General features: G+C 44.1%; 1 protein-coding gene across 1 annotated transcript in view; it reads right to left on the bottom strand.

Annotated features, from left to right (window-relative positions):
- Positions 1 to 4,421: 4,421 nt before the first annotated feature.
- Positions 4,422 to 12,223, bottom strand: part of DNER (delta/notch like EGF repeat containing) — a 252,031-nt gene continuing 244,229 nt past the window's right edge. The window contains exons 12-13 of the mRNA XM_053919153.1: positions 10,577 to 10,823; positions 4,422 to 5,438 (exon numbers count right to left, since the gene is read on the bottom strand). Coding sequence (XP_053775128.1) covers positions 5,327 to 5,438; positions 10,577 to 10,823 — 359 coding nt within the window. The 3' untranslated portion in view covers positions 4,422 to 5,326. The remainder of the gene's footprint in view (positions 5,439 to 10,576; positions 10,824 to 12,223) is intronic.

The raw sequence follows: 12,223 nt of genomic DNA on the forward strand, positions 1-12,223 counted from the left end.
CGGCATTTAGTAAATACTTTTGAATGAATTAATTAATGAAGGTCTAATGAATTAATGATGGGTAGGTGGATGGATGGATGGGTGGATGGGTAGATGGGCAGATGAGTAAATAGTGATTATGAGCAGAAGCTCTGGTTCCATGATTTAAAACTATTTTTATATCTTAAAAACTGTGGGACCGTGAAAAGCTATTTAAACTCTCTAGGACTTAGTTTCTTCCCCTTAAAAATGGGTCCTTCCTCTCATTGGGTTATTATGAGGATTAAAGCAGATAATCTGCAAAAATTGATCAGTGGTTTCGCCAGCACACAATTAACATTAATAAATATTAGCTACTTTTATTGAAACACTGAGTAAGTAACCTTATTACAAAAAATAAAAACAAACCCTCTAACCAGTCTAAATCATGAAACAGCAAGACATACACCGAACTTGACACTTTAGAACGAGGAGCACACTGCTGGCTCTCGACCCCTAGACTAATCACGGAACACCAGTGGGTCATGAGGAGGCGTTTGAGGTCACGACCTGTACAGCACACCGTGGGCACTCCCTGAAGAGCTGTGATATGAACAGATGGTGTGAACTGAGTGCATGAGAGAATGGACAGAGGGGAAAAGGTGAAAAGGAATGAGAGATGGTCTACTTCAATGGTCCACACCTAGGGGTGATTTTGCCCTCCAGGGATATTTGAAAATCTCTTGGGACATATCTGTTTGTCACAAACCGGGAGGTACTACTGGCACCTAGCGGGTAGAGGTCAGGGATGCTGTTAAACATGCAACAACACTCAGGACAGCCCCGCGGCAAAGAATGACCCAGACCAAAATGCCCATCGTGCAGAGCTTGAGAAACCTGGTCTAGATCATTGGTCTTAAACCTAGCTCCTCCACACAACGCCTGTGTCTCTGTACATGCCTGTGTGTGTGCCTGTGTGCACACATGTGTGTGTTTGGGGGGTAGGTCTGCCTAAAACTCAGCTTGATCTAAGGGCCATTTTGTATGTGTATTATATGCTTTATGTCCTTAAGGGGTTTATGTCCATCTCTCTGCAAGAAAGACCCTGCTGTAATGAGTCCCACTGAAATGCCCCATGGGGGTCGCATTTCTGGAAGGCTGCAAGAGTTGCTTGTTTCCAATATAAGAAAACCGCAAGATCAGAATTTCAAATTGTCGAGGGGCTTTCTGTGAGAAAGCAGGAAATCACCTTATTAAAATATAATTTGGCCATGGAGTATTTTCCACATGGACTACTTGAACAATAAAAAGATTTTCAGTTTTGTGAACATTTTATTTAGCAATTTGGAGATTTTCGAATAAGCCAGCAGAAAGATGACAACGATTGGTTGTCAGTTGGTCTTTACTGCCACACGGCAGACTGGGAATGTGTCTGTGGGTTAAATCTTAATCTTTAGATTAGAAAAATTTAATAGCTAGCATGGAAATTCCTTCTTGCAAAAGGCCCATTACAAAATCATGGGGCTGCTGATTCAATCCAGAAACTAGACTTTAAAATGCACTAACTGAATTTCCTTTCTGCTCAGAGTCATCCTGCCCCGCCAACACAGGACCTTGACCTTCTTCCTGTCCTGGTACGAAACAACCCATCCCCCAATATTAAAACCACTAATCTGTAAAAATGAATACACAGTAAAATGCACAGATCTTAAGTGTATAGTCTGAAGACTTTTGACAGATGTATACTCTCTTGTTACTATCATTCAAGTCAAGATATAAATTATTTCTATATCCCAGAACTGTCCTTCAAGCCCCTTGCCAGACAATCCTCCCACCCTCTACACCCAGAGCCAACTGCTGTTTGGACTTCTAGCACCATAAATAGGTTTTCGCCAAATCTAAAATCTCACATAAACAGAATGATGTATTATGTCCTCTGCTGTGCCTCGCTTTTTGGCTCCAGATTTGTGCCTGGGGGATTCAGACATGTTGCTGCATATTTCAGTAGTTCTTTACTTCTTATTTTTAGTGGTTCTCTATTGTATTGGAGACTATTATGAATGATGCTGCTATAAACATTCTTGAACAAGACATTTTTTGCACATGCTTTAGTTGCCTGTGGGCTTTTACCTGGGAGTGAAATTGCTGGGTCATAGAGCAGTGCATGCTCATCCTGACCTTGCATGTTGAAGCTCTACCATGACTCAACATTTTTTAGTTCCTAAGAAGTGCCCACTTCCAATCTTTGAGACCTTATGCATTCCCCCTCCCTTCACCTGGGTCATTTCTACCCACCCGTTAGGTCCTGATTTAGAAGTTACATATCAAGGAGTCTTCCCTGGCTTCTACAGAAATCTAGCAGGTTCTCCCTGCTCAGAGCTCCCATAAATCCCGTTATCTAAAGCTGCTGCAATGGCCTGCTTTTCATCTGTCTTCCTTCTAGCCCCTAACATCCATGGGGTAAGTGTTATGTCTGCGTGGTCCACAAATAGTGCAACGTAACAACAAGACGGCAGAGTGTTTGCCACACTCAGAGAAAGTGCTCCATGCAGTCGGAAGGCCAGTGACTCGTCCACCATCCGTGACGCGCACTACCTGAGGATCGCAGACATTCACCAACGCGACCTAGTTAACCTACTTTGTGACACGGTCTGCATCCACAAGGACAAAAGCAGCGACGGAAGGAGACTTGACTTGGGGTGGTGAACACACAACACAGTCTACAAATGATGGCTTATACAACTGTACACCTGAAACCTGTATGATTGTACTAACCAATGTCACCCCAATAAATTCAATAAAAAAATAAAATAAGAACGAAAGCAGCAACAATATTAGCTAACATGTGCTGAATGCTTCGTGTGTGCTGGGGGTGGGCTAAGTGACTCACACACAGTCGGCCCTTTAATTCTCATGACAGTTCTCCAGGAAAGCTACTCTCATTTTTCCTCGCTCCCCAGTTATGATGTGTAGGCCCAGAGAGTCACTTGTCCACAGTTGTGAGCAAGTGAATGATTAAAACAAGATCCCAGTCCACTCTGCCAGTGAGCAGCCGAAGGGCAATGTTTCCCTTTCCTTCACCACGCTCTTCCAAGTACAACTGTGTTTATTTGTCTGATCGTTAGATAAAGGTCTGGTTCAAAACAAGCCATGAACTCGGGAGCCAGGATCATTTGCGCAGTGTTTGTTGCTCACCATCTGCCTGACACAGAACAAGTGCTCAGGGAGACATGTTGTTATTATCGAGTGTCCGAATGAATAAGGCAATGCCCTTACGTGTCTTTGGTGCCGGCTCTCAGCCGACCAGAAACCAGACCAGTCTGCCCATAACCTGAAGCAGTAGATTCCGTGAATTTGCTTGGAAAAAGACAAATTATGATTAATAAAAGACTGTTTAGTTTTCCAAACAAGGCCTTTCAGAGGGCATCACATACAATGAATTTAAGAATTTGGGAGAAATCAGAAATAATTTGAGCATGTGTGATCTAAGCAGCTTCCGTGTGAAGATCAATAAGAAGACGTAGCAGCACAGACATTGTCTTTTCTCCTGGGCGTGAGGGGGAGAAGGTGGGACACCGAGTTCAACACGCACCAGCGTTTCTAGGCCCTCTCCCGTGGACGGAGGTGTTGGTGCGCCACACGACCCACAGATGGTCTCAGCTGGACCTAAGCAAGGCCTGTGTGCGTTCCCGTGGGTGTGCAACCAGTATATCCATATTTGTTCTGAGTCCACTCCCAAACGCTTAGACTAAAAATATTAATGTTTTGCACTATCATTCAATCATCAGAGAGTGGGTGTACTGTGATATCATTTGTAGGATCAGGGACAGATGTTTGGAGGGAAGAAAGGGAAGGAAAAGTGTCTTAAATACTTCTTTTTTTGCCTAAAACCCTCCCTCGCCCCTGATGTCAGGGCTTCTCCTGGCCTTACCAAATGTTGCTAGGTGAAGATAAAGTGATCTTGTTTTTTAAATGACTCTGGGACTTCAGCAAGGCATTCACACACAAAGTGGAATTAAACCCAGGCTGGCGCTCAGCTGCCTTCAGGTTTCTAAGGACCAAGTGGCTGTGTGCTAAGGCAGTTTGATTTCACACCCACGGGAGAGCAGCGTGGAGGATGCTTCGTGAGAACACACTGCCCTGCACAGCACGCCCAGAAGTGCTTCTGGAGTTCAGCAGTCACACCTGCTGCATTTCACTGGCAAATTCTGCTGCAGAAGCAAAGACGAGGATTCTTGTTCTTCGCTTCCCATCCTTCACATTTATGAGAAGGTAGGGATGGTTCACTCACAATGAGGAGGTCAGGAGGCTTCTGGAAGGCTGGAGAATGTCTCTAGCAGCCACAGAAATGTTCCTCTTAGAATATTTAAAGTGTGAAACACAGCAGAATGGTTTATTGGACAATCAATATCAAATCCAAAACGTTTATTATCATTTCAAAAGAATGAGAGACAAGGGCTTCCTTGACTTGGTAACATTTATTCAATATTCTTTGAAATTAGCAAGAACCAGAAGAAGCACATATCAATCAAATACAGCCACAAAAATGTCCTGGATATAAATAAAGATGCACTATGAGAAATACTACGGAAGGGACCAGTACCCCCTTACATTTACTACCTCTTAGCAACGGACAACTTCAATGTAAATTTAATTTACTCACAATAAAAAAAAAAAACCCTTGACTTTTTAAACAAAATATAGACCCAACTCAATCGTAATTTGCCCACCGAGGCCCTCCCCTGACGTACGTTGTCAAGGCCTAGCTTGACGACCGTTACAAAAACGACAAAAACAAACTCAAGAGAACGTTTCTGCAAGGTTCAGCAGAACAGTGCAGAAATAAGTGACTTACCCATGCACAGAATAAGGCAAAGGCTAATTTCATTCGGGCTAGGAATAGTGAAGGTAACTAGTTTCTTTTTCACAAAACACACATCTCAGACTTCTTTTTTAGGGTCTACTGTACTATGCGTCACACTCTACGTGTTTCCTAACTCTACTCAGAAAGCCGGCACGCGCACGTCAACTAGAAACTTCTCCTTGATTAAATTTATTCTGGAACCACCCCAGAAATTAATCTGGGTGTCGTGACAGCGTCTACCGTGAAAAGACCACACGCTAGTCGAAGCACACAGTTTAGAGAGCTGAAGGTACGTGAGAATGTAGTCTATGGACTTCTCAAATTTTGTTTTTAAAATATTTTTTTCCAAACTAAAAGCTGCAGAAAAATTGGTTCTTCCATATTCTACCGAAAACTCTTGAGCAGCTATAATGTTTTAAATTTCTTAAGCTTTTTATTTTCTTAAAAATATTTCAATGAGTGTAGTAGTACCCCATCTTTTTGAAAAATAATCCAAAAAAATGATTACAAATCTTTTGTTTTAATCAGTGTGACCAAGGGTTTGTCATCGGGGCTGTAGTCCTCATAGGCGATGGGGGTCACGTCGTACATTGCAGGCCGGGATTTCTTTCCAAACCTGAAGTCAAAGGGAGAAAGGACTCTGGTTAGATAGATGTTGGATCTCGAGTCCTATTAGAGCCAAATGGTAGGAATAACTTATGTTCAAGAATCAAATGGGACTACAAAAATATATTCTCTAGCAAGCACAGACTTCCTCGTGGTAACACTGAATGAGTACAAATATTAGTCTTTGGTGCAGGAGGCAAGAAATGAATTTCACCAAATGTAGAGTCCCAATTAATGCTGAAGCCTGTAGGTTAAATCTTGGCGAAGCAGTCAGGCCTGACAGCTCTACAACAGGATTTAGAAGCATGTGTATTACGTTGTCTTTTTCTTTTGAGACCCAGAGGGATTTAGAGAGGCAAGTGTACTTGACATTCAGCGTAGAGCTGGCATGCACAGTGGCAGGGTGGTCTTCCCTGGACCGTGGGCAGTCAGCCTCCCCATGGGACTACTGGGAGGGCTGTGAAGACTCAGCAGTCATGTGAGGCCCCAAGACAAGGGGAAGGGACAAGGGAGGAAATGAGTTCAAATAAGGTGTCTGTCCACGGGATGTGCCATCCAGTCCCACCCACCGATTACTCTGCAACACCCACGTACACACACACCATTGTTTCTTCTCTGAGCACAAAGCCATTGTGCCAACAGATTTGCATATTTGTATATTTCACCTTCCCTACAAGCCCCTGATGTGCAATGGGGTTTAAACAATCTTTCACACTAACCCACCACCCCTCCTGCCTGTTAGAGACAACATTTTTAGCTGTTTCAAGTCCAATGAGTCCCATTAAAAAAGAAATTTTAAAAGAAGCTAAAATTTTAAAAACGTTGCTAAGGTGAGCACCCAAGGACATCAAGGGGCGTATTTCCCATGGCTTACATCTCACCTACCCCTTTCCTATTTATTTCTTTCATATCTTGAAAAGTCTGTCTTCTCACGGACAGAGATGAAAAGTAGAATCGAGTGGGAAATGAGAAACATTGCATTTTTCATGTGATCTTTTATTTTTAAATAGTCTCCAATCTCGGATTCCCATTCACTCAAGATTTACTGGCCTTCGGAAGCATGTAGGCATAAACCATGTCAGATGGATACCAGGCAAAATGCAGAAATAAAAAGTTAAAGCATTCTGCCAGGAAACCACAGCTATTATTGCAACGTTAAAAAGCCTTCAGTAAAATCATGTCTAAAAGGTGATGCCTCCCCAAAGGGCTGGGATCGTGCGTGCATGAATGTGTCCAGTCCACAGTCCGTGTATCTAAATTGAGTGAGGGCTGCAAACCCTGAGGCCCCTAAAAGGTGCACCAGTGAAAAAGCCAGCGGGGTCTTTCTTCCAAGTCTGAAAATTTCTGAGGGCACTTTAAGGTGCAAATATTTGGACAATCTATTTCTCATAAAATAGCTGGTACATTGGTAACAAGACACCACCAATAATATTAATTTAATGAATTTTAATCATATAAAAAATTTTGAAGCTATAGAAAAGTGGAATGTAGACCAGAGGTTAGCACCCTATAGCCCGCAAGCCCATTGCAGCCTGTCGCCTGTTTTTTAAATGAAGGTTTATTGGAACACAGCTGTGTCCATTCGTAATGCCTCTGCTGCTACAAAGGCAGAATTGAGTAGGCAGAGCCCTGGAGACTGTATGGCCCACAGAGTGGAATATTTTGAGGCGTAGATGAAGGCTGGAGTCCCTCTCTCCCGAGGAGTTGGCATAGTTCCGGCCACGTTAACCATCATGGAAGCACTAACTGAGCCACGGTGGTGATAGTATCCATGTGACCGGCATCTCAGATGTCCTATTTGGTGACAAGTCTGCTATACCTTATTTCACTAGAAAAACAAAAGACAACCGCCCCCAGTTGCAAGGCAGATCACAGAATGGACATCCTTCTAGTTCACATTCCCCTGGAAGTCAGCAGCTCAAACAACACTGCGGAGAGTGTCAGGTGGGTCTGACCTGGAAAAGGCCCAAATTGGGAGATGCTATTTGAGAAAATGGGACTGTGTCCTTTGTTTTCCGTAACCAGGCATTCACAACCGGCGGAGCAGTGAGCAATCTGACGTGGCCTCAGCTCCAACACTTGGAGAGTCATGGTGTTGCTCCGGCCGACTTCAAACTCTCCATCCCGAGGGGAAGCAAAGCAGCCACAGAACAGATAACTCTTAGGACAAGAGAGAGGAGCTCCTTCTCAGTCCAGCAGCAGCACCAGCTGACTGCTGACCTCAGAGTCACCACAGCCTTACTCAGTCACTCATGAATGTCAGAGACCACCCACTCAGTTGTCCTGTGTGGCTGCTGAGCTGTATCATTCTGATCCAATGTCGCCTCCAGGCTAGCGGCAGGGAGACAGGCCATGTAATGAACTTTAGGTACAGGCCACTGCTGAAAACGAGCAAGAAGGTAATATCAAAAGCATTCTGTTTTGTCAGTGCCTTTCCAAGGTTTCCAGGAAAAGAGAGCAAAAAAGGCCAACCAGCCAGAGACCCAGCCCGGGCCTCTAGAAAGCCACAGTGCAGAAACCGCAGGTTGTAACTGAATAAACCTTTAGATGGGAATGTTCCCAGATATGTGAGAAGGTACTGTTTTAACTTCAGTGGCTTTATCTGAAGTCACTGGTGCATGTAGGAGCTTGTTGGTTAGGAATTCTGCAGTAAATATTTTTGATAAAAATCGGCACCAAATAAGAACAAGGTTTGCAAATGCTTTCAAGTTTATCCTTTCTTTCCAAGACAATTCAGGAGATATCTTCCCAGTGGGCTATATAAGCAGGAATCCCAGAAGGATCTATTTTAAATCAGTCTGAGGCTGAAATAAAATATTCTTCCTCTTGAATGCAAAAGGATCTTACTTAGCTAGAGACCCCTCTCGGGGTGGGAGAACCCGATGTCTCAGGTCTCCCAGTACATCTTGGTATAAAGTCATAGATTCTGCTTCTTCCTGGTGCACGAAACCCCTCTGGGGACTCTTTTTTTTTTTTTTTAACTGTTTTGGGCATTTTATGCTGTGAAACTAATTTTTTTTCACATTTTTTTATTGTTGTTCAAGTACAGCTGTCTCCATTTTCCTCCTACCACTTCCCCCAACCCCAGCCATCCCCACTCCTAATCCTTGATCCTACCCTGCTTGGGTTTTGTCCATGTGTCCTTTATAGATGTTCCTGAAAACCCTTCCCCCCTTTTCCCCTCATTATCCCCTCCCACCTCCCCTCTGGTTACTGTCAGTTTGTTCTTAATTTCAGTGTCTCTGGTTATATTTTGCTTGCTTGTTTGTTTTGTTGATTAGGTTCCACTTATAAGTGAGATCATATGGTATTTGTTTTTCACTGCCTGGCTTATTTCACTTAGCTTAATGCTCTCTGGTTCCACCCATGCTGTTGCAAAGGGTATGAGCTCCTTCTTTCTCTCTGCTGCGTAGAATTCCATTGTGTAAATAAACCATAGTTTTTTGATCCACTCATTTACTGATGGGCACTTAGGTTGCTTCCAGCACCCCTTGAACAATAAATGAACTTGTCTATTCTCCCCTCCTTCTCACACCCTTGATCTCTCATCCACTGGGCTCCTGATGCTGCCAGGACTCCTGCAAGCTGGCACCACTTACTCACCAAGCTGGGGCTCTGGGATGAATCTCTCTCCTGGGCAGAGGAAGACATCCTCCATCAACCACTAACCAAGATCGCCCATCCATTTCAGATCAAAGTTGAGTAAGGCTTCCCATTTTAGTAAGGCTGCTATGAGCCAGGACCCGTCGGACTTGAAGTAATAGAAAAGCCACTGCTCTTTATGCACAGGTTGTAGAAAAATGAATCAAGTAAACAATTAAGATGAGATTTGAAGGAACTGGTCTCAGGGCCTCCTGAAAGCTGTGTTGCCGAGTTGTCTTAAAGGAAGGAGGCAGTGACAGACAGCTGTGTCTGGCCTGACTTAGAGAAGGTGGAACTCTTCTCTTGCTCATAGTTACAAGAGGGAGGCTCGTGCAGGTGCCGGGACAGATGTTCTGTGTCTGCCAACTGGCTCCTCTGCCTGGAAGCCAGGATCTGGCTTTTGCTTTCACTGGCCTGGCCAGTTGCTATAAGATCTCAGTGTTGGCTTTGGGGGTGTCCTTTTGAAGCTAGCAAACCTTCTGAACTTCTGAGCTTCCATGCCATTCAGACAGAAGTTGGATCTGCTTGTATCTTGATCAATATTGACCTGCGATGACCCCATCAATGCAGCAAAGAGATCCCTTGAGCCTCAAACTTAAGACGGCAAGCTCTGCCCATTTTTACTGTAGCACACTGACTTTGTGAACTGTGTACTTTAGCTTGTTTTATCAATTAAAAGAAAAGATGATGTTCTTTACCATGCAGTATCACCATTTTTTGTAATAAATATTCCTTGAAAAAGTCAACAAAATATTAGATTAGCTGATTTTCTTAGTGTTATGATAGATTTGGAGAAGTATCTGTTTAAACAATCCTTTATTATCTGTCACTTAATTTGATTGTCATAACTCTCTTAGGAGGTGGGGTTATTCCTTTCCACAGCTGAGGACACTGTGCTGTGGAAGGTTAAATAACCTAAAATCCACAGTCAGGTAATGGGGTAGCTGGGCTCCGTGAAGTATCTCAGACGCCCGAACTCACACCCTTTCTGTGATATCACACCAGCTGCTTGTCCCTCTGAGAGCCTTTCTTCCAGAAAAGGACCTGGTTCAGAGAACACAAAAAAACTCCAACAGAGAAAGGACAGCTGTTTATCATTTTTAAAGGAAGCCCTTAAGTCACATGGAATAATTTAGATCTACACCGACTGTTTGAAGACCAACACAGCTACAGACATGCCAAAAGAGAAATCATCTAGAAATGATTCATACACAGTGATTAAGAATTGGATATTATATAGCACAGGCGAACATAAATTAATGAGTGACCGTATCCAATGAAAACAGAAAGCTAGCAGCAAATGAAAAGAGTTCCACTTATAAAGCAGCCTCATTATCTGTCCCCCGACAAAACTCAATAGGTTCACCAGCACCTTGAACCTGGGTGTCACTCTGTGACATCTCCCTGTGGGTGTAAAGCACTATTTATAACACAGCTCTGGTCCTGAGAGGCAAGTGTGAAAGCAGCCTCTCCTTCGGCCCTCCTCCTGCGCACGCAGCGGCCCACCTGGCATGCCGGATGGAGGCGATGGCGTTGCTGAACTCGCTGTCGATGCTGCGGCAGTTGTAGAACTCCTCGTAGGCCGGCCTGGAGGAGCCCTGGTACTCGATGCGGCTGATGCGGCAAATCCCCACAATCAGGATGATCAGCATCAGGATGAAGGCAACGCACAGGGCCCCGATGATGATGTAGAGGGAGTGGCGGGGCATGTTGGTGAGGCTCTCTGCCATGTGCCCGGACTTCCACTGGAGGTCTGAAAGCAAAGACAAGCAAATGGCTGGAAACGAGCTATGGCCTCTGGCATGGACAGGTCTTTCCCGTCCTTGCATGGGTAACGTAGAATGTAAGGACCATCCATACTGGAAGGTTTATTTTGTGCGGATTTTCCAGATCCAGGGCTAATATCCTAATACATAAGGGCCTACTACAAATCATTAAGAAAAACCATGAACATGCCATAAAAAATGGGTAAAGGATGGAAAAGGAACCCACCAAAGAAATACACACAGAACACTGTTTCGCTTCATAATAAGTGCAATTCCTCTATCAGTTCCCAAACATGACTTAAAGTTTTCGATAACCACAGTTGATACGGGTACAGAAATGAGGGCTGCTCAGACTGATACACAATGCTTACGTGGACCAAACGGTGTGTTTTTGTACCCCAAAGTTCCAATTTTTAGAATTTATGCTGGGGAATTTGTCACATAAGTGTACAAAGCCCTGTGTATAAAGATGTTTATCTCAGCCTCATAATTTTTACATGTTCAATTATCAACTATTACACATTTAGAAAAAATGTTCAGAAAATAGGCCCACATACCCTTGTACTCACCAAAGCTAATACACGTTCATATTTTAGCAGTTTTGCTTTAGTGTTTTTTTTCAAGTAATACGATGTTGCAGATACAGCTGGAGGACCCACTCCCATTCTCTCTCTTCATCCCACAGTGAATAAAACAATTAACAAAAGTAAAAAGATGGCCATCACCTCCGGCCCATCACTTGCATGTTAGGACTCTGGATGCCTGAAAATGGGATTCAGCGGGTGGCTGGGAATGGGCCTGTCTTCCCGGGAAATCCTCCTGATTCTTCTCATGGTTGCATTTAGGGGAGAGTATTTGCAACCTCTGGGTTCTCACAGCCTCATCTTTGTGACATCTTCAGTGACCATGGAATCCAAGAATCTGCTCTTCTTTACCTTGAAAAGTTACCGTCTGCAGCCGAGCACAAGGATCCAGGCACACAGAACCCTCTCCTAGAAGCCTAATCGAACCACGGCCCATGCCCCAAGCCTGGATGGCTCCTGAGAGTTTGAGAGGGACGGGACAACTGACGTGACTTCTGAGTTTGCATCCAGATCTGCGGACTCCCGAGTGTTTCACCAACACTTGCCCTTGAAGTCTAGCTTCGCCTGAAGTCTAGTCTAGCTCGCTCACCGAGCTGTAAGACTGCCCATTAGCGCATGCACGGCTCCGCCGGTGCCAGCTCACACACAGGCAGAGGGACCGACAGAAATCACTGAGAAGAAATGGACATGATGGAGGAGAGAAGGTGTTTTGTGAAACTAGAACCAAGATGCAGTGCCCAAATCGGCAGTCATTTCACTTGGCATTATCTGGTGCACGGGGAGAGAGACAACTCATTTTTCTG

Source organism: Desmodus rotundus, chromosome 2, assembly GCF_022682495.2.
Source record: "Desmodus rotundus isolate HL8 chromosome 2, HLdesRot8A.1, whole genome shotgun sequence".
NCBI classification, from domain to species: Eukaryota; Metazoa; Chordata; class Mammalia; order Chiroptera; family Phyllostomidae; genus Desmodus; species Desmodus rotundus.